This window comes from Corvus brachyrhynchos, unplaced genomic scaffold (assembly GCF_000691975.1).
Source record: "Corvus brachyrhynchos isolate BGI_N302 unplaced genomic scaffold, ASM69197v1 scaffold14, whole genome shotgun sequence".
Classification (NCBI taxonomy): Eukaryota; Metazoa; Chordata; class Aves; order Passeriformes; family Corvidae; genus Corvus; species Corvus brachyrhynchos.
Window position 1 is genome coordinate 22106328 of NW_008239110.1, and position 23192 is coordinate 22129519.

A 23192-nucleotide genomic window follows, 5' to 3' on the forward strand; every position below is an offset into this window, starting at 1 on the left:
TAGGGAAAAACTGAGAATTTTTATTGCTATAGATAGTGAATTGTGTCAGCAAGGCCCTTGTGCTGCTGCATGGTATAAGAACTACTACTAAATAAAATAAATTTTGAAGGCTTAGCTTTGAGAGAAGGCCCTCCTTCCTGTGCATCTTCTCTTTTGTGCTGCTTTGAATAGGAGCCAAGTGAAAAGTTGGTGTTTTGTTATCAGGTGAGCTGATAACAAAAAGCTTTTTCCATCCTTCTTCTAGGTCCTTGAAGCATTGTTACATTGAGTTGATATGGTGTCATTTCTGACCCAGCTTTACAGCATTCACACACCGGTTTGGGTTTTATTATACTGAGCTCTTTTTATTTTGTACAGAACACGTGATTGCAAATGAGGCAGTCCTTCTCAGCCTCCCAAAAGATACTGGTTGCAGTGTAGTGTACGAAGGACGAGAGGCCAGGGGCCATCCCTGAGCCACACTGCCTTTGCTGGGACTGTTGAGGCCTTCCCTTTCACAGTCTGCAAACCCTAAACCTCTTCCAGCTGAGGTGCTGGTGCCACTGTAAATATTACCTGCAGACAGAACTGTAGAGCATGTAGGAACTATGGATCCCCAAATCACCTACTAGGAACCATTGGTCTGTATATTTATCCCTTGCTTTTCCCAAGCTCCCACTTTAAAGTTTAGCTGTAGAAAACCTAGCAGGTTTATTGACCTGAGAGAGACCTTCTTTCAAACAACTTCGTTTAGCTCCTCTGTGTGCGTGACTTAAAATGTAGTTAATTTGCAATTGTTTCTTAGTGTCTGAACAGATTTTTCACTAACCTGGAGAAGAATTGACTGTTTATGTTTTGAAAATGATCATTACTGCAAGTACTGCCAGTACCATGCTGATGTTCCTTTGTATGTTAACTCATTCCTGCACTAGGTCTTTGATGCAAAAGCTTATCCCCTCACATAATTACTGTGTTGTCCTTGCACCAGGCTTCCTTGCATGATTTCTCCTGGTGGCCCAGGCTAAATAATTCTCAAGGCTTCCCACATTTTATTCCTTTCTATCTCTCTACCACAGCTTCCTTCCACTCTTAGAGTGTCCTAGTAGGTTCAATACATTTATTTGGGTGGCCCCTCCCTTGCCTTTCTCCCAAGCTCTTTCATGCTGCCACTAAACCGAGAAATCCTTGCTTAACATTTGCCTGGACTGACAATGACACCCTCCCTTTCCTCTGGAAAAACCCTTTAATGCTTTCACGTTTCATGTGTGCTCGCTTGCTTGGTATGCCTCACTTTGGGCCATATTGCTTATCTCTTTTTGGACTCATTTCATGCTGCTGTTAGCCTAGTTGCCCATTGCTGCTCCCACAGCTGTCTGATGCATCCACTTTTTCCTGTTTGCTTTCGAGCAGATTTCAAAAGAGCCATTTTGTCTGTGCATGATGAAGTTAAGTCCTTGAGCCTTCTTTCGGGTAGTCCTCCCACGTGGGGCAGAGATTTGCCTCACACAATAGCAGAATAGGGATTGCAGCAGCGAGTCTGCAGGCTGTAAATTAACTTGGTGGACCAGGTCATACTGTGCTTTGAAGCTGTTACTTTTTTATTTGTGTGCTTCTCCCTTTTAGTGTTCAAGAATATAAATCTCTAGGAAGAATTATCATAGTTTAAAAGGCTCAGACAAATAGCAGCTGGTATTGGTTCATGGTCTCCAATTGGTTCCAGACATCCCTGGTTTTGATAAGACTACAAGACAATCCCAGAAATTCCTTGCCTACAGCTTTTGGTAATGCCATTAAATGTAACATTGTGATTACTGATGCTTTTGGAGCTGATTAGCTAGTATCCTGTGTGACTAGGAACACTGTAATTTAATTATTTCTTCAGAATGCCCCCATGTTGTACCCCACTCCCCCTCCTTAGATTATCTTTATTTTAAAATACAACTTCATGCAAATATTTAATGGGGATTTTGAAGAAGGTCTAAGATACTCAGCCTGTGTTCAATGAGGACAGGATGCTCCACTCCAGCAGTGCCCAGAACAAGACTTGCTCTGTTCCTGAGCTATTAAAAGTTGTCTTGGCTCTGTACCCACAGAGATGTCATCTCAAAGGGAAAGACATTACCTGAGCTTGTAGCTTTTGGCTTTGTGAAAAGCTGACAACTATGTTTTCATTCTGGTGGGATGTTGACACAGAGAAAGAGCTCATCTCGCAATCTTGTATTGGAGTTGTCCCATGCGTAAAGTACTGGCATGCAGAAAAATGCTCTGTGAGAAGTGCCTGAGAGCACAAAGAAAGCAAAAAAAAGGGGAAAATTTTCAAATAAACCCAAGGAAAAAAAAGATTATTCTTTCTGGAGTGCAGAGGATGCATGTTTCAAATGTCTGTGATGAGAGATTAGACAAAGCATCTTCATTATATGTATGTCTCTGTCCATTTTCACTAGACTTCTGAGAATTGATGTCATGATAAGCTTTTGTAAATTCTCTCTTTTGTTTTTAATAGTCACTGTTTGAAAGATTTTTTAAGTGTACTGTAAATTACAATTTTGCATTCATACCTGTGCAAAATGGTATATTGTCTTCCATTTCTTCACCCTACTCAACGAATAAGATTTACCTCTTACTTCCAAAAGTAACTGATGCCACAATTTGTGAGCACATGTGTAAGGAAGCTGGACTGGCTAAGGTCTCTATCGGTCGTAGCACAGACCTTAGCACTGTTTTGTTAACAAGGCCTATTTCGCCCTTTCATTGTTTGCTTCTTCATTCTTGAAAGTAAAGTGGCAAAATACTGGTTTAATTCTTGAAATATTTGGCAGCATTATAAAGAAACTGAACTGATTTTACTTCTACATGAGCCTAAAGGGCATAGTCCACTTGAGGGTTTTATATTTGTCAGCTTGTTTCCCGAGTCACAAAGGTGCTTGTCCCAGCCTTGGCTAATCTCAGTGTGAGGTGATAACGTCCTGTGCACGTGGGGGCAGGCAGGTGCTCCAGAAAAAGCCAACACTCGTTAGAGAAAACGTGATGAACTTTCTCCACAGCCCTAAACCACCTGTGGAACATGCAGCGTGCAGTGACTGGAGCTGACATTGGAAGATGAGTATTGTCAGGGGATTTCAACAGTCTTCAGCACACAATCTTGGTGTACCTTGACCTAATGGACATGCCTTTTCTGCCTCTGCTGTATCAATGTGCTTGCTGCCTTTTTTATTTGTACTACGTATTGGTATTAATGTATGTGGTACGTTCATTGTACAACCTGCAGGGCAGATTTTTGCTGCAACTACCAGTATGTAAGTTGGGGAAATGAAGAGCAAAATTTGACTTTGGTGCTGTGCATAAGAATATGTGTTTAAATAAGTGTGTATGTTTTAAATGAGTGTGAATATGTTAGTTTAAATGAGTGTGTATCTACACAAATACTTAAAATCTGTCATCTAAACCTTGATTCAGAGCTTTGCCTAGTAAATATTTGATTGTTCACTTTCCTAATTTTACATTGAAACTGGATTAAGTTGTTACATCTTCATGTACCTGTGCTAGATATGTTTTAGAATTAAAATTAAGCGTGTTTACATTCCTGCTTTTGGTCCAGTGGTTTGTATTGAGTCTATATAGCTGTTATTTGCAGTTTGCCTGGGTGTAATAATGTCTTACCTTATTAGTCAGAGCAAGAAGCATGAGTATTGTCCCCTGTTTACCGTTAGAGGAGCTGTAGAATGGTAATAGAGAATGAACAGAACCTGCCACTGGAACTACTTTGCTTTGCACAGTTTGTTAGAGTAGCTGCGCTACTTTGCTTTCAGCCAGCCAGCTACACAGTCTAAGCTAAAAAATCCAAGACTAATTTTCAGAAAGGAGGGGATGATGGGAGGGAAGAAAGAGGGGAAAAAAAAGAAAGGGCCTTTGTGAACCACAGGGTTGTGTTTTTATGTAACTGTTTTTGTGGCTATCAAACTACCCAGAGTTCATGGTATGTTCATCTTGTCAGTATGTGTTTAAGACCACCAGCTTTGTTTTATTTCAAGTCATCTTTTGGGTTGATATAACACAATATGACTGAATGTGTTTTGGCAGGGAATAACTAATCTAATCCATATACTACCAGATGAAAGCAATTTACTATGGGTTTGGGGAAGAGCTCGAATTTTCAGTGCAGCCCACAAAGTTATTTTTCCCCCATTTAATTGTCCCTTTTTATATCTAAACAGATCCAGCAATGGGAACAGAACCTGGAAAAATTTAACATGGACCTTTTCCGAATGCGATGTTACCTATCCAGTTTGCAAGGTGGGGAGCTCCCAAACCCAAAGAGCCTTTTGGCTGCTGCCAGTCGTCCTTCAAAATTGGCACTGGGGAGGCTCGGCATTTTCTCTGTCTCATCCTTCCATGCACTGGTAAGTCCAAATGCACTTTCGTGGGTGTGTTACACAAAAACACCATGTGCTTAGATGTGGAATTGTGCTGGGAAAATATGTGGCTGCACCCACATGCATTGCTCAGACAGCCCTGTTCCCTTCTCACCCTTTCTGCCTGTTCCTTGACTGCAAATAAATTTTCTTCTACAGGATATGGCCATGACTTTGTTTTTTATGGCCCCAAAGGACTCCAGACTTGGAGTCCCTCCTAAAAAGGAAGTATTCTTATAATAGGCTAAAACTAGAGACAATTCAAAATTATATGTCACTTTTTTTAAGAACTGTGGGCTGTATTTTTAAAGAAGAATGAGTGAGATCCTGAGCTGCTGTAACCTGTTGTCACCCCATCGGCTTCAAGGAAAGTACCACAGTAGCAGGTTTGCCTCTGCTCTTTGACCTTGGCAGGGCTGCAAGGCTGATCTTGGCAGAGAGACCTGGACCACATTTGCTGCATGTGAAGTCTGAGTAGTAGTACTGAAAGTCCCATCAGGGAGTGTGTTCCTCTCTGCCACTGTTTTTATCTATGTGGTTTGTGCCGTTCCTTGTTAATAACTCAATGCCACAGCACATTTATCTCCTGTTTGGCAATTTTGAGTCTGTCTTCCTCTAGCAATTTCATATCTGAATGATATGTTATCATTCTTCTTCAGATCCTTTTCATTAGCTTCTTTTGTGTTACAGAGCAGTATTTTCTCAGAGTCTCCCTTCCTATGACTTCTAATTTTGCCCCATGACAAAAAAATTATTCTGCCACGTCACTGGAATACTGAAACAAGCATCGCTGCTGAAAGTTTAAAACACTGTCCTTGCACTTTGGCATGTTACATTGAGATAAACAGAAGTAACCCTCATTTGATGCCGCAGGTCGAAATAACTCTCAATATTTTGCTGTTATGAAAGTGATACAGGAAGGTCTGTCTCTGTGTTTAAATAGATCTGCTCCAGGGATGAAGCTGCTCTCAGGAAACGTACACTGTCACTGTCACAAAGGGTTCGAAATAAGAAGGGGTTATTTTCTTCTCTAAAAGGACTGGACACATTGGCAAGAAAAGGAAAAGAAAAGCGACCTTCCATAACTCAGGTAGATCTTATTTGCTGGGGATAGCACAGAATGGCTTGTTTCTCTTGGGGTTCATCCTGCAAGGTGTTGTTGGTGCACAGGGTAGAAGACATCTGTCCATCAAACTTGCATCCAGGGTTTCAGTAGGTGTGGCAAATTTGCAATGGGATCATTGCTTGTGAAGAGTATATATCTAATTTGGGGTTTTTTTGTGATAAGTAAGATTGATAGATGACAGGTTTTGACCCAGTAATTTAATTATCATCAGCATAAGACCATCAGGTTGGAATTTATAACAAAACTTCTCTTCGGGCACATTGCAAACTGTTTGGAAGTAGGGTTTTTTCCAAGATAGTCTCTGTGCACAGTCCTGAATACAGTGTGTGCTTGTTTGTGACTGGGACTCTGAAGCACTGTTGCAATTCAGTGTAGAGTGACATAGGTCACTCAAGGAACAAAGAGACTGCTGCAAAGACAGCCATCTTTTGCATGGCCTCCTAAAGCAACACCCACTGCCTGGAAGTACATTTTAGCGCCGGGAGAAGACTGCTGTCATGCAGGGACTCAGCTCTCGGTATAGACAGCTGACAAATAATGCCAGACCAGTTTACTGAAGGCTTGGCTCAGGTTTGATGTGCAGGGTCAGACTGGCTCTTGGGAAAGGGGCTGTGCTGATGTGTGCCCCCACTGAAGGGATGCACTGCTGGTGAAACCACAGCATCTTTTTTTCTTTGTGGAACTAATGGCCCGTGCTCACATTTAGTGCAAGCTCCACACTTCAGGAGTCTGTGTTTTCTCAATAAAAGCTCAGTTATATGTGAAACAAAAATTTGCTGCCTTTTTCCCTGAAAAAAAGGTAAATAAGAGCAGAGACACTAATTGGCAGTGAGGCAGAAATTACAGAGATGCATTCTCACCCAGAACACTATTGTTTTCAATAGCCTCTGCCATGTCTGGTGTTACTTCTGTAAAGTAGCATTTTGTGCATTGTTCATTAGGTAACTTTTTTCCTGTTGTTCCCTGGCCCTTGATTTTATTACTCAAAAAATCTATGATCAGCGTTTGAAAATTGGCTGTTCTTGCATGCCTGGTAGTCTGTTGCGGAGTGTTTAAACAAGCCTATCTGTACACATCCTGCAATAGACACAGAGCTGATGCAACAGATTCAATGTTGCAAAATAACATGTCAGGATTTTCTGGTATAGTGGTTTCTATTTTTAATAGGTAAATATCTATGTATTACACTGGCATTAAACTTCCACCTGTTACACATTTTAGCGTATTGATTGAGATGTGTTAACATGGTGAAATTGATTAATAAAACTCAAGTGTCTCTTACAAAAGAAAGAACTAAAGAAGAAGTTTTCCCTAGGTCATCCTATTCACATGATTTCCCCTGTGTTCCCCAGCAGCTGAGTCTGGTCTGCGAGTCCTGAACCTCTATTTCTTTATTACTATGAGCCCTGAGGGAAGGAATGTTATGCCCTTCAGCTCCGTTCCCAGCAGAGCTGATACCTCGCACTGTTTTTAACTGGGTAATACTTCTTCTCATACGCTTTATAGCCCGTGAAGGGGATTCTGTGGAGCTCAGGGACAGGGAATCATATCTGTGGCAAGGAGGGGAGGCTCCTGCTGCCCTCGCAGTGCTTTTCTGTGCAAAGAGAAGGGAGCCCTATTGCAGGCAGAGGTGGCCCGAATGTGTCTTCATCCTTCTTGTTCCAAACCTTGCAACCAGCTGGCCCCAAAATGTTTTCATTTTCATAGATGAGCTGGGGTTCTTGTTTTTTTGTTTGTTTTTTCGTTTGGGTTTTTTTGGGTTTTTTTGGTAATTAAACATTCTACAATACAATTAAGGAAGTGTAAATGCTGAATGTAGCCCATAAAAGTAAGGAATGTTTATGGGCATGGCTTGAAAACTGACCCATGAACCTAGAAGATAGCTGAAAAGAGAGCCACATCCTTGTTCAGGCTTGTGTATATGCACCTAATTCTATATCAAAATCAGAATAGGCCTGAGGATGACTTTCTTGTCTCTTTCACCCAACTGGGTTAAGTAGAGAAGTGGTGGTTGCTTCTCTGCTCATTGTGTTGAGGTGTTTCTGTCAAACAATAGATTTAAAAAATCTTGCTTTCTTAGATTTAAGTTAATTTGACTGTAGATGATATGTTTTAATTTACAGTACCCTAGCTTCAAAATCAGATGGTATGTTCTTGAACATCATTGTGTCAGAGAAGTTTTTAATTTTATCTTGTTTATTTTTATGGCATTAATAAAAAATGTTCAGAGTTTCTGTGCTGGGAAGCTTTTGTAAACATTAATGAAGTGGCTCAGTCCTCTACAAATCAGTTAATAAAACTGCACTGTACCAGATGGGGGATGTCTAGGCTCACATTATCCTCAGTTTCTTAAATGCTTATCTGCTTTCTTATGTCTAAATGGTGAACTATTTTGAGAAATCATAAGCAATAACATACTTTGATTACATCTGTGGGTGAGACAAGAAAGTTCAGAAGTGGTACCCTTTATTTGCATTGGCAGAACCTGGATTTTGTATGAAATCTGGAGAGAGTTTGTTGTTGTCTTGGATTATTTGAAAGGCTTTTGCTAATACCAACACCCTCCAGAAGCTCAGATATAAGTCTGATATTGTCCTGATTTCTTGACTGCAGAAGGAGTTAAAGAAATGCTATTTAAATTTGCAGTTTAGGAGGGTAATGTTATTACTTGCAAATCTCAGTGTCACGTATAAAGTGTAGATCTATCCATGTGTTTACACCAGCCTTATCGCTGAAATATCTGTATCCATAGTCATTTATTGGATTTTAAAAAAATTAACTATTAAACCTAGCACCTTTGCGAGATACCAGTAGTTAAATTTCCAAAGCATATGGGCAATGTACATCTCAGGTCCTGCTTTCATCAGTTCCAAAGCAGACACAGTAGTCAGCTACTTTCATTACTTAATAGTGTGGGGTTTGGGTCACATATAGAAAACTGGTTAGAAGAGATGAAAAACTGTAGGGTAGGACTTCTAGAAACCAGCAACAATGATTTGAAATAGTCCCTTGAAGTCATGATGAGATTTGTAGTTCTCCCTAACAGGAGAATTATAAATTTCACCAAAGGGTGAAATTTATAATTCCACTATAGTGCATGGTTTGAAGGTAAATGACTTTAATCTTATTACTAAATAGTAGATAGGAAAAAACAAGGATGTGTTTTATACGTATATGAATCTGTGTGTGCGTGTATCTTAAAAGAGAAAATCTGCTTAAATTTTCTGTATATGGAGAGAGTTGTATTTCTTTATTACTTCTAATTGGAATAAAGCAATAAAAAGTACAAAAAGATCCCTGGGTCTTAGCAGGTTGATATATATTTCTTAATTTAGTTTTAATCTTTATTTTTTCAAAGGATTTACCCAGAACAGATAAGAAGTAAAGGTGTTTATTTGTTTAACCTACTTACTTATCTGTAATATTTTCAATAGGTTTTTGATTCAGCACGAGGACATGGATTTGCTGGCGTGCAGAATTCAGCCAACTCTGCTGAGGTAAGATATGCCCATTCTCATTCTGCATCATCATGTTTTTGAATTCCTGAATGCATTTTTCTAAGGTAATGGTGGGGCTGGTTCAGATACCCTGAAGAGGTTCATAAAATGTATTTATTGTTAGATGGTGAGATTGTAATTCTGCTAATGAAACCGCTTTAACCATAAGTGTCTGAGCATTCATGGTAGTCTTTAAAAACAAAACAAAACCAAACCCCTAGAAGCTTCTTCACACACTGATGCATACCGTCTGTACACTGTGAGAGGGACTTGAGGCTGAGCTTGTTTGAAAGCATCCTTCACAGTATGGCAGATCATAGGATGGTTGGGATTGGAAGAGACCTTTATAGGTCATCTAGTCCAACCCCCTGCAATAAACAGGAAACTCTTCAACGAGATCAGATTGCTCAGAGTCCAGTCCAATCTGACCTTGATGGTATCCAGGGACAGGATGAAACCCAAGGTATATTTTTCCCCGTTGTCTGTTTCAACAGAACCTTTGTATTTTGAGTGTTAAGGCAATGAAATCTATGTAAAGTCTGTGGACTGTCCCATCAGAGAAGTGAGATTTAATATAAAGCTGGAGATTGCCCAAGTAAAGGAGAAGGATGGAGCATCCCTCAGCAGCATTACCCAGTAAATAGCTGTGATTGATGTTCTCTGATGCCTAGGAGGAGGAGATCTGGTGCTTTTCCCTGCCTGGCCTCAGTCGTGGTCCTTCTCCATTCCTGCAGCCTCCCTGGGGCATAGTGTTGCCATCCCCCAGTCTGGAAGGACATCTTCCACTGACAGGAGCTAATCCTGTAAGGCTGTTTTGCCTTCTGAAAGTATCTTCACATTTTGTCTGTTCTTTGAAAAAGTGTATTGAAATACCTGAATTCCCTTTGTTACTTGGCCACTTGCCTGTTATTTCCGGGAGTGGGAAAATATTTAAACCAAATCACTCCTCTGTTTTCAAAATAAATTATAATTATGGGGTTAAGATCAGCTCCTGTAGAAAACACCTAACAAATTCCTCTAGAATGTACCACTGTGTGTGGTGTGAGATGGCATCCATGCCTATCTCAGAGACAGCAAAAACAATTCATTCCTTTTCAAATGTGCTAAAACATGGAAAGGTCTGCCACATGAGAAGTGACCAAATCTCTTGGGCACAGACCCTGAAAGGTTTCTCCTGAAGGGCTGTGGCACCAGTCTGTCAGTTGGATGCCAACCCTATTGAGGCTGGGAGGTTGACAGAGCTGCCTTATACAACAGGGTCTGCTGTGTGTCTCCTGTCCTCGGGCCTAACAGGAGCATTTACTCCTCCTGAACCCTTCTGAAGAGACAGAAGAATGCTTTGAAGGCACTAGGGAACAGGCAGAATGAAGTGTTCTGTCTTTGGTGAAGTGTCAGAGAAGGGACAAGGTCTGTCTTCTTGTCCAGCTCTAGATAAAGCAGCCTTCTCCAGATTCAGGCAGGGGCTCACAGCCCCGTTCCCCAGGTAGAGGGGGACCATCAGAGGACAATGTGGCTGCAGGTTTTGGGCCAGGATTTAAAAATTTAGCAGGGTTGTCTTTCAAGACTAGAAAAACCCACACAATTGAGGTGCTGAGCAGAGCTTGGAGCTAGAAAAACATTTTTTTTCTTATTATTTCAACCCTATTTCTGAAACCTTTTTTCAATGGGTATTAAATACAGCGTGGGCATTTTTAAGATCCTGACATTTTGGTGAATCATACGACAACTCAGAAATGATTCATCATAACTTTGAAAACCGTTAGTCTGGCATCAGCCTGGTTTCACTGGCTGATTTAAAATGAAAAAAACAAAAACAGCATCAAAACTTTTATAAAATGCTGCCTGCGGAGGGTAGGGAATGACAAATAGTGAAGTCTGCCAGGGTAGCTGTATTTTCCCTGAAAAGGATGATAAAACCAGAGGCAAATAGTGGGAGGAAATTATGAAGTAACCTATTGGTCCTGCAGCAGCCCTGTAGCACAACGTGTGACAGTCTGCAAATCCTGGCGCCTCTTTCTGGAAAATTGGATGGGTTGTTATAACTTCATGTGGCAATGAATGAATGAACTATTGTTGAATTAGTCACTGCAGGCATAACAGGAAAAAAAAATCTCTTTTCATGTCAGATTTTCTGAGACGGAAAATGTGGATGAAGCAACAGTTCCTTGACTGCAGTTAAGGAACACAGTCATGTTTAATAACAGAGGGAAGTTTATCTCAAATTGTATGCTTGAGCATCAGTGTACCTGGCAAGGAAAGGATGTAGCTCACGTTGGCTGCAGAGCTTTCTGTCCTGTTATAAAAGCTTACATCAAAAGGCCTTGAACCTATTTCTCATCGCCTTAATCCTCTATGATATGAGGTTATGGATTTTTTTCATCTCTGGCAATAGCAAGATTTATTTCAGCTGCACAGATTTGAAGAGCTACCATTGCAGGGCAATAAACCATTGTAGTAGTTGCAAACCTCCCTTGCTGAGGCAAGCATAGCATTGGTTTTCCCTGGAGGAAGCCACCAGGGAAATGCAGCCTGACTAATTTGTGCTGATCTTTCTCAGCCTCCCTGCCTTGCCCCTTTTCTCCGTTCTGTTATTTACACTGTGGAGGTAGGTCAGGCTTCATTCCCAGGCACTTGATTTAGTGCTGAGAGGACTACAGTTCCACAGGAATTTTCTTCTTTAACATCACTGGCATTATGAGCAGGCTGTAGCTGCAGCTGCAGAGGTCAAACTTCACGTGGTGTAGATTTCAACACTGCGTTAATTGCAGTAGCAGAATATGATTCCTGTTATGTATAAGTTGCTGGATTTCAGTAGGATTTCCATTCACCTGTGTTAATTGAAATTTCATGTTCAACTAGTTAAAAGGGATGATTGAGCAAGACAGACAAGATTAATGAATAGAATTAGTTCATTAATATTATTCCACCAAACCAGCGTTACTCTGGCATCACATTATTACTATGCCACACTCTGGGTTGTCTGCAACCTGTATTTCTGCATTGTTTGGTAATTACCTGCATAGGATTGCTTGCTTCATCATTTTTACAGCCACAGTTGTTATTTGCAAAAACAGAATAATATTGGTCTTTCTGTTGTCACTGACAGATTGTTGTCAATAACTTTGCTGCCTGCAGCAAGGGAAACAGTCCCTGTGCAGTTTTAACAGCAGCTTTTAATTGTGATGCACCCCTGGGCTTGTGTCCCCGTGGAGAGGAGGGAGAATTGTGTAATCAAGGGTCTTTATGTAGGCAACAAATCCACCCAGCCCAACAAACAAACCAAAAATACTAAGCGAAAGCATGGAGGAGGTAGGGACTCCTGAGAACAGCTCAGGATATCTTAAGATATGCCTTGGGTGGAAGTTCTGCCACTTCATGGAGTTTTTGTCCCTTTCCAGTGACTGCATGGGGAATTAAGGGACCCCATCTGCATAAATTTAAATGCCTTGATATAGGTATTTAAGTGATATGCTGAATAGGCTGACCCAAATAATATGTGAAACTCCAAATTCTGAACAGCTTTTGGTGTTTGTCTTCTTGTGTGGTTTCCTTTGAAACATGCAGCCTGAAGTGCAGTACAGGACAAAGTGTGAAAGTGAAGGGTGAGAAAGTGACAGGGAATTTGTTTAGGACCGATGTTATTTCATCAGGTGGAGTGGTGTTGGAAAGAGGGAGAATGTGGAGCAAAATGGTAAACAGGCAGATACCCTGTGCTGCCAATGAAACACGATGTTCTCAAATGGCAAATAGAATAGCAGCGCTTAATTCCTGCTTTAGTCCTTCATTTTGTTATGGCTAGCCTTGCTCCACAGTGCTCTCTGCTGGAATTCTGTTGTTATTTTCTGTCAAAATGACACTAATTCCATTTATTTATTCATTTACAGAGTTATTTTACATTATTGGTTAGGTAAAATTGTAGTTGTCAGTTCTTCTTAAAAGATTTATTTCCACTGTGATATAATACCAGGTAGCAACATATTTCCACAAGGAGTTAACTCAATGATTAGTATGAGATAAAGACATAAAATTCCATAATAGGAAAGCACAGCAAGTTCAATCTGAGCTCTAGAAAATCAAGTCTTCAATAGTGAATGAGAGCAGGTAACAGAACTGTTTGAATACATAGCCACTTCAAACTGCTAATGTAATTGCACTTTTCTTGGGTTTTGGTGTTTTTTTGTTTTTGTTATTTTTAGTTTTTTAGCATCCTCATATTTTATACTTTTCTCCCTTGTTTCCAGCAGCAAGTCGACGATTTTTTGAATGTCTACTGCTCAGTGCCAGAGAGCATCCAGAAGGAGAATGCTTGGGAAACACAGACATATGTTCATTTCGGTGACGGCCAAGGAGTGGCGCTGACACTCAAGCCAGAGCACAGGGTGGAGGATGTTTTGTCTTTGGCATGCAAGGTACTTATTTTTCATGCACAGTTGCACCTTGTAAATCGCTGTGGACTTGAGAAGGAACACAGTATATCAGTGGATGCATAAATAGTGAAAACTGTGATAAGGTTATCATTATATATAATAATACAGTAATGAGATAATATATAATACTAATAATACATAATAAGCATCTCCCTGTCACTGTCTCCAGGCACATTGCTCTCTTTCCTTAGTTGTGGTTTTTAGGTGTTGTAGCCAAGGCAGCAGGGTTGCGGAAAGGTTTTCAGAAAGTGCTGCTGGAGACAGCACACGGGGTACTTCAAGAGCAGTGACAGTGTGCCAGGTAGTCAGCCCTGAGGAGTCTCAGCACGTGTCCACTCTGTGTTGTCCTTGCAGCAAACCTGGTTGTTCTGTGCAGATTAATCACAGAGCAGCAGCAGGGACTGGTTGAGTTAGAGCCAGGAGATTAAGATATTTAAGACTGCTGTGACAAAGGCAATCACGTATGTTCGCTTCTGAAAGGACCTCTTTAAGCTTTTAATTAAATACAAGCTCTACTTGTGGATTTCAAAGAGTGAATTCCCTTCTGCAAGTCAGTGCTGGCAATTTGAAGGGGATTGCTGCAGATCATGGAACAGAGAACTGAGTCACAGGTTGAAGGTAAAATAGAAATACCAGTTTTAGCTACAAACAGAACACCAGCACCTCTGGAACACTGTTATATACCTAACACTTCTGCCTCCACACGTGTCAGCACTTGAACTTAGCTCTATAACTTTGTGATTCAAGTCACTTAAATTATGCTAAACAGCTTTTTGGAAAAAATAGATTTTTACCCCCTGAGTTCTGTTTTCTGGGCATATGTTACAGTGAATTTCCATGTCAACTCAGTGAACTGGCTTGAAGTTAATGAATTTTGAGGCTTTTAATGGAGGACAGGGCCAAATTTGATGGCTCTTTTCACATGCTAATATTGGGTGTAAGGAAAAAAGAAGAAAAATTTCAACAATCCAGAGTAAACTACAGTTTTAAAATCAAAATAAGCACTCTGATTTAGGCAAGTCCAAATGTGTCTCCAGGGCATCATTAAGAAGAAAGTAGCTTCTTGTGGCTTCTCCTGGTGGAGACCGAATCCTGGAGAAAATGTTTAATGTTTGGCTTTACTTTTAAAAACTTCGGTGTACCCTGTCAGGCCGAAGGGATTATCTGAAACACGATTTGGCCGCCAGGTGGCACGGAAGAGCCAGAATATTTTGAAGTTTTTACAGTGCCTTGCAAGACCCCTGAAAGAGGAAATAAAACTTACAAAAGTAAAATTAAGTTGAAAAGGAAATTCCTTACGTCTCTTACTCTATCACTCCAAAATATTTGTAATTGTAAAGCTGGCCTTTAATTTTCATTGTCTGTATCGCATGAAAATTTAGTTTTAAATTCCTTGATTTTTTTTCTTAAATGTTTTTCTGTTTTATTTTGTCTTTCTATTCTGTGTGTAAAGCTTTTCATAAGCATTCTCTAATGCTGAATACTTTCTGCTCATCTATCCTGGTTCTTTTCCTTCTTACATTTTCATTCTGCTCTGGTGAGTGTAAGGAATCTTTCTTCTTAACAGAAAATGTTTGAATGCTATGTGGATAAGGCTAAAGTTCAGAAGAGTTGTTAGGGTTTTTTTTTTTCCCCTTCATCCATGCTTTATGAGGTTTATACTTTTCTCATTTCTGTTTTCCATCTGAGGTTTTTGGATAGCACATATACAAAAACTTGTACATTTGAATTCAGTTTTTCAGGATACAGAACACATGTAACTTGTAAACTGTAGAATGCAATAAAACATTAATTAATTACTAGTTACTCAGTAGAGTTAGGTTTTGTAAGCTGCAGAGATGCCTTAAAGGGGTTAAATAACACTCATGGAGGCAGTCAGTCCTCTTCTTTTGGAAATGTTGCTTCCTCCTGTGTTAGAATAGTTGCTCTGTTAATATGCTAAAATGAAATGCTTTGTGCCATGGTGTCACCAGTATCCTGACTTTTTCAGACCCTCCCATCAGGGGCTCAGCACTTTCAGGCTGATATCCTTTGGGAATATCCCTATTTCCCTTTACTTCCTGTTGAGACAGGATCTCTGCTTTGACTTCATGTGGTTAAAAAAAAAAAAATAGGGGAAACTCTCTGATCATAGAAGAAACCCAGCAATAAAAATAAAATCTAATAAAGGCAAACCCTTAGGGAACCTGCTTGCCATCCCATCCCCTCTCCTAACTGCCCATATGTGCATATACATTTTCTACATCAGAAGCAAAAGCTGCTGAGCAGAACTGAATCATTAGCAGTAGTCATGGAAAAAGGTGGTTGTGAGTGTTAAGTTCAAAAGGACAGAAGACAGTTGTGATATCTTTGGAAACATATATTAGTACTCAGTTAATCTGATAGCCAAGACAGAGTGTTTATGAAAGGACTTGGAAGGACTGTAAAGCAAAATGGGAATTGCACTTGAACCTTATCTTTTAAGTAATGCATCTAGTTTTGTTTATACTACAAAAATAGGTAGAAAATTACTTTTTGAGATTGTTTTTGCATGATTTTAGAAGCTTGTTGTGTCTGTGTCACTTCTCTGTCTTTTAGGATTCTGGAAATAAATAACAAATTCCAAACTCCATTCTTTTTCTTCTTTAGATGAGACAGCTGGAGCCAAGACACTATGGCCTACAACTCAGAAGACTGGTTGATGAAAATACTGAGTATTGTGCTCCTGAACCATATGAATACATAGTAGACCAGGAAAGTGTGACTCCTTTTAGATAAAGTTTTGTGATGTCTGTAGCTGCAGTTGAGTTATCACCTACAAATATGTGAAATGTCGATCTAAAATAAGGTTTTAAAGCTGTTCTGGGACTGCATTCTGATTCACAGTTTTAGGTGGCTAGGCACTGCAAACACTTTCTTCAAGAAATGTTTGAAGATTTGAATGAGGCTTTTAGCTCAAAAACAAAGTGCCAGCTTGTGCTCCAGGGTGGGTTTTTGATCTTCAGCTTTAGTGCCACTGATAGCAGTGATGCTTACACAGTAACACAGTTCTCTATGTAAGGACAGCAAGTCTTGATGCAAGAATATTGTGCTTCTTTCTCATGCTGTATCTGGGCTTTGATGCTTGCATTTTCATAAGTTGATGACTTCTGCTACTCTTCTTTTCTAACAGGTGTATGATGAAATAGAAATTTGTCCATTAAATGTTTATCATGTTCATCTTACAAAGACTGAAAACATAAGTGATTATGGTAAGCTCTCAGGAATGCTTCATTTTACTCTTCTCACTGCTTACTTTCTCTCTTTGGGGCGTTTTTGTTTCTGAGAGCAGATAGAGCCATCCTTGATAGCTCAAAGTGTGAGTCTGCAAAGAAATTGGTGCATAATAACAAAGACACGAACTGATTGTTTTACACTGGCAGGTGCATTTCCTGTGTTTTGGAAGGGTCCACTTTCTAATTTTGCTGCATTGGCCAAATAATTGAAGCACAGACTGGTCATAAAAACAAATGTCCTTTGCCAGGACTAATAAAAGGGCTCTCAGTTAGGCAGTGGTCAAGGCCTGCCTTTTTTTTTTGTAGTGGGATCCTCTGTTGGCACAGTATCAAAAGTATATTTTGGAACAAGTTCTGACAGGCTTTTTATCCATGGGAGGGAGATACCTTGCAAGGATACCTTTGTAAGGCAGCTTTGTGCTGTTCTTTAGCTGCAAGTCTGTTTTAAATTATTATTTTCTGGCCTTTCCCACTTACTAGTCTGTATAGTTTGCTGCTTTATAGTTTCAGTTTCCAGTTTTTGGAATGGTTTAGGACACCTGTATGTCTGATGGACACTCTGCAGAACTCTTACTGTAATGATGAGCTGTGCTGTGTTATTGAAATGTCATGGAGCTGAGGTAGAAAAACTCTTTCTATGAAATGTAATTTTTTTTACAGCAGAGCATGGCATTTTCTGGGAGTTGAAAAGTCTTAATAATTTTAACAGGCCTTACAATGGCTGGGAAACCATGTGATAACTTCTGTATGCTCTGTGGGTGTGTTCTCATGAGAAGAATCTTCTTTCTCATGTAAAGTCTACTAAATACACAAAATAACAGGGAAATGTTTCCAAGAAGGTTTGTTTGATTTAAACCTCTTTTACTTCAGGCTTTGCTGTCACAGCCCAAGTTGCTGAAAATGAGCATCTCACCCATATCTTTGTAAGTGACGTTCTCCCTGATGGACTGGCATACAAGGAAGGTATTGTATCCTGTTTGTGCTTAAAACTGTTCTTCATTATCTTTTTCAAGTCCAAAAACTTGAAGGAGCTTTAGTAATGCTGTCTGAAATGGTTCTTGGCATTTACTGTTCACAATTTTCTTTCCTGAAGTCCATGGAAAGTATGTAATAGTAGGAAAAATAGTGTACACAGAGTAACTGAATTATCCTTTCAGTGTAGAGGGAAGAGTTCTTGTTCACCCTCGGAGACAAAGTCTGTGTTTAGCCATCCAACTGAGTGCTTTTGCACAGAGGAACAAACTGGAAAAAGAGTTCCTCTCACACTAGGGAACTTCATGGGCTTGATAAGTTTCCATGACCCATCACTTCCACTTTTGCTGGCAGAAAGCCTTCCTCCCCAGAATAGTTTTCTGCATACATTTCTGTGAGCGCCTTCCCACTGTGCTGCTCAGAAACTGTGCCTCTCTTCATCGACACATGTGAGGATCACGTGGGTTCTGCTCTCTGAAAAATAAACCCAGAGAAATGGAAACAGAGATATTAATTTGCTACCTGATAGTAATGTCCACTTGGTTTTGCTGACTTTGAAAGACAGCACTTGCCACTGTTTAGATTTATATAAAAGCTGATAAAAACTCCATCCTTAGTTGTTGCAGCTTTGTGTGAATAATTTGATCTGTGTGAGTAGTGCCTTGTTCTTCAGAGATGATGAAATATGTGTTATGGTGCTGTATAGTGATGGTATCTGGTTGTGAGAGTTGCCTCTATTCTAAGCTTCTTGAAAGCTGTGCTGCTCTCCTACCCACCCAATTCTTTAGCATCTTTAAACAAAACCAACTTGATTGTTGTACTGTGGGTAGCACCTATCAAAGTAAGCAAGCATGAGGTCAGTCTGTATAAATATAGCACAAATAAAGCTCTCATTGGTTCTAATGGACTTGTGGTAGGATTAGGCTATTTGAATTCTAACAAAAAAGATAAAAGACAAGTCAGCATAAGGTTTGCATTGTGACCCTTTTTATATTATATTAACTCTTTTTTTTTTTCCTTTCTTTGCTTTCACATGCTGCCAGGGCTCCGAGTAGGCAATGAAATCCTGAGCATAAATGGAAAGGCTGTGTCTGATCTTGAGCTCAGGCAGATGGAGCTACTGTTTTCTGAGAGAAGTGTAATGCTTACAGTGAGAACAAGCCATTGCGGGACCCAGCAACCCACGTGTGTGTCCTGGTCAGATGGTGACATTTCCAGGGACCCAAAGAGTTTGTTGCCCCCTCCAAACCAGTCACAGCTCCTGGAAGAGTTTCTAGATAACTTCAAAAAGAACACAGCAAATGGTAAGAAATTCGTTAATTCTATTACTTTCACCTCACTTTGAATATCACTGTTTTTTAAAACTCAGTCATGATTAAAATTATGTGCTTGACTTAAAAACACAAATACAAGCTATTTAAGTTCCATTTATGCTCAATATCTGTTACTATTTTCTAGGGAGCAGAAATGGAACAGAATATGACTATGTCTGCAGGGAAATGATAATATTTTAATCTGTTTCTCTGTACCATCCAGTATTATCAAGTGTTCTCTTAACTGTTCTGTGTAATCTTGACTATCTCCAACACATCCATTTTCCAGGCATCAGTGGCTGAAATGATGTGATGGCTTTCAGAAGCAGAGCATTGTTCTGTGTTTGCCTTGCTTTCTGTGTGGCAAAGTACCACATTCATTAAGGGTACCTTCAATGCAGTAGTCATCATCACCTCGGAAAGGAGTCATTTAGCTCTGCTCCCATCCAGGGATATTGTGCTCACACTGGGTACAGCGGCCACTGTGTAGAATAAAGCCTATGAAAAGAGCTCTTGTGGGGATTGTTCTGCTTCCACCTGCTCATATTCCTTACTCAATGTAATGCCACTGTATTAAGCACTGGATGGAGGACGTATTCTAACAGTGTTGTGTCAGGGTGAGATCCTGGTGGGGAGCACCAGGCAGGGAAGGTGCCTATGTGGTAAGGGCTGCTCCTGGATGACATCACAACTCCCCAGCCCCAAGCAGGTGCCAATGCCCACTGCTGGGTTGCCTCTTCAGCTGGAAAGTAGGAGGTGGCACATAGAGGGGCTCTGCCACTCTGGGTGGAGATGAGCCATGGACTCCCTTTCCTTCCTTTATCTGATGTTACTTCACTGGAGAACCACATCTTATGTTACCAGAATTCTTGTGAATGTCTGTCTGAAATAGAAAGTATGTGGGGCTTTGCTCCCCTTTCTTCCCACGCCTTGACTATTTCTCAAACAAGATAGAAGCAAATTTAACTAGATTTTCAGTGTAAAAGGTGCAGTTTCCTCACTCTGCCTCTGGAGGATGCTAGTAAAATTCTGCAGGAAAGCTAGCCCGGATGCAGCACTGTGTGAAGGGAGCAGTAAGAGACACAAAAAGAGATTGCTGATTTTTGCATATAATTATGAAGGCGAATGTTTTCTGATTGGAATTTTTTTCGTAATTAAAAATGGGAGAAGAGAAAGAATCACATAGGAGAAGTTGTTAGAATGGATTTAATTATAAAGCAATTTTATTAGGTCATCTGTTGAAATTAAAAGAAATCTGAATACAAGATTTGTGATTCAGTAAGTAGCATCTCTCTCAGGGGCCTTATTTCAATTTAAAATGCCATTAAATTGACTAGTGGCACATAAAAGTTAGTGTCATAAACCAAAAATTATGATAGAGCTAATTAATTACATAATTATATCAGGGCTATCATCCAGCTTGTTGGCTTGATATCATAGGCCAGCATTACCTCGAGTATTCAGTGTAATAAATGTCTGTGTCCATTCACTAGATTCCTCATTCCTCCGGGATAAATTTGCAACCTGTGCAAATATTCCATTATAATAGGAAATTACTGTAGTATGTATTACACTTTAAGCACTAGTGGATAAAGGGACATATTATATTTGCTCTTCTGCTTAAAAGCAGTTAAGGAAGATTTATTTTATTCTGAAAGGGAACAAATAGTTCTAAATTAAGCTTTGTGAGAAGAAGTTTTATGTTAATCAAATTCAGTGCTTAGTGTTTGATCACCTGATCAGTTCAAATGGAAACAGAAGAAAATGGCATTACTTTGAATTAATAGACAATCATAAAGGGTTTAACTGTTCTGTGTCCTGTTACTCACTCAGGAATTCAATAAGATTTTAGATTAGCATAGGGGATATTTAATGATCCAAGCAGGGCTTTGGAGGCCAAGGACTCTCAAATTCATATCCAGTCTTTAGGAAATTCATAGAATCATTAAGGTGGAAAAGCCCTTAAAGGTCATTGAGTCCAACCTTTGGCCAAATACCACCGTGTCAACCAAACCATAGCACTCAGTGCCACATCCAGTTGTTCCTTGAACACTTCCAGGGATAGTGACTCCACCACATTCCTGAGCAGCCCATTCCAATGCTTAACCACCTTTTCAGTGAAGAAATACTTCCTGAAGTCCAACCTAAACATTCCCTGGTGCAGCTTGAGGCCATTTCCTCTCGTCCTGTTACTTGTTCTCTGGGCTAGAACCTCCTTTCGGGGAGTTGTAGAGAGTGACAAAGTCTCCTCTGGGCCTCCTTTTCTCCAGGCTAAACCCCCCCAGCTCCCTCAGCCACTCCTCATATGACTCTCTCTCCAGACCCTTCACCAGCTCTGGACTCACTCCAGCACCTCAGTGTATTTCTTGTAGTGAGGGGCCCAGAACTGGAAACAGCACTCAAGGTGCAGTCTCACCAGGGCTGAGTACAGGGGAGACAATCCTTGCCCTGGTCCTGCTGGCCACACTATTCCTGATTCAGGCCAGGATGCCTTTTGCCTTCTTGGCCACCTGGGCACAGCGGGCTCATGGTCAGCTGCTGTTGACCAGCACCCACACGTCCTTTTCCCCTGTGGCCCACTTCCCAGACCCTCTGCCCCAGCCTGTAGCTCTGCAAGGGGTTGTTGTGACCCAAGGGCAGGACCCGGCACTTGGCCTTGTTGAATCTCACACCATTGGCCTCAGCCCATTGATCCAGCCTGTCCAGATCCCTCTGGAGAGCCTTCCTGTCCTTCAGCAGATCAACACTCCCACCCAATTTGGTGTCACCTGCAAACTGACTGAGGGGGCATTTGGTTCCCTTGTCCAGATCATTGATAAATATATTAAACAGGACTGGCCCCAGCACTGAGCCCAGAGGAACACCACCTGTGACTGGCCTACAGCTGGATGTAACTCCATTCACCACTGCTCTCTGGGCCCAGCCATCCAGGCAGTTCTTAACCCAGTGAAGAGAGCCCCTGTCCAAGCCATGGGCTGGAAGTTCCTCCAGGAGAATGCTGTGGGAAACCGTATCAGAGGCTTTACTGAAAGCCAGGTTGGCTATGTTCACAGCCTTTCCCTCACCCACTGGTTGGGTCACCTGGTCATAAAAGGAGATCAGGTTGTTCAAGCAGGACCTGCCTTTCCTAAACCTGAGCTGGCTGGGCCTGATCCCCTGATTGTCCTGTTTAAAACTGTTCTGTCTGCTTGGGTGGAGTTGACTGAGTCACTCTTAAGACCCTAGTTTTCAAAAATAATTTCTAACATTTGCTTGTCCATGTTGAGTCTGTTCTTCTGAAGTGGCACCTTTGAAAATCAGCTAGTGCTGGAAGAGCAGACCGTTTTAAAAAATCAAGCTCAATTTGGCTGAAGGTACATACTGGGAGTTAAAAAACCTCAATGTTTCTGCTGTTACCTCCCTGTTTTTAAAAATTAACTCGTCTTTCTAGACTGCTATGAGGATTAATGAGCTAAAATTAACAAAGTGCTTAGAAAGTGGAAATTTTCAATGCTGAGTCACACAGTAATGCCCTGCCTAGTGCTTGGCGATGACCACCATGCAAAAGCAAAACAGAACTTAAAATCACTGGCTTCATATAACTTGGATGGTAGTAGTTTGTCCACATTTGTTTACAGTTTTGTAACTGTTTGTCATAACTCTGATGAATGCCTTTTCCTACATATTCTGCTGTGTTGAGGATACCCAATTATACCTCGTGGCAAACTTTGGCAGCTTTTACTGTACAGAAGGGAAGTGATTGACTTTCTCCAAAGCCACTAATTCTGCCACTCCTGAAAATTATTCCCAGGGAATTTTCTGTGGGAGTGATTCATTTTCTCCAAGAGGTTGTTATACTCTTGTAGCTGTATTTTGGACCTGCTGTGGTTGTATCATTTGATCTCCCACATGGCACCACTATGTTCCTGCTGCTTAGCTGTGTGGCGAGTAATAAGCTTATCCTGGAAAAGAAATGAGATGAAATACTTTTAAAATGCACTCATAAATGTGGAAAACCAAATAACAGAGCAACTAAATTTACTCCAAGCTCCAGTGCTAAGGAAATTAAAGAAATATTTATGTAGAATTAAAAAATGAGGAAATTGGACTGAAGTTCTTACTGTGGAGCAAAAAAAACCAAAACAACAAAGCCTCATTTTAAGATGGCATGGATATTTGAGGAATAAACAACATGGAAGGCACAAGAATTGAAAACTGTATATTTAGGGCAAT

General features: G+C 40.5%; 1 protein-coding gene across 5 annotated transcripts in view; it reads left to right on the forward strand.

Annotated features, from left to right (window-relative positions):
* TIAM2 (T-cell lymphoma invasion and metastasis 2) overlaps positions 1 to 23192 on the forward strand; it is a 138436-nt gene that overhangs the window by 68946 nt on the left and 46298 nt on the right. For 4 of the 5 annotated variants that reach the window (XM_017739480.1, XM_017739481.1, XM_017739483.1 and 1 more), the window contains 8 exons: positions 4194 to 4379; positions 5335 to 5481; positions 8952 to 9014; positions 13256 to 13423; positions 16070 to 16174; positions 16593 to 16671; positions 17566 to 17658; positions 18711 to 18971. In XM_017739480.1, coding sequence (XP_017594969.1) covers positions 4194 to 4379; positions 5335 to 5481; positions 8952 to 9014; positions 13256 to 13423; positions 16070 to 16174; positions 16593 to 16671; positions 17566 to 17658; positions 18711 to 18971 — 1102 coding nt within the window. The remainder of the gene's footprint in view (positions 1 to 4193; positions 4380 to 5334; positions 5482 to 8951; positions 9015 to 13255; positions 13424 to 16069; positions 16175 to 16592; positions 16672 to 17565; positions 17659 to 18710; positions 18972 to 23192) is intronic. The other variant, XM_017739485.1, reaches the window with a different exon arrangement.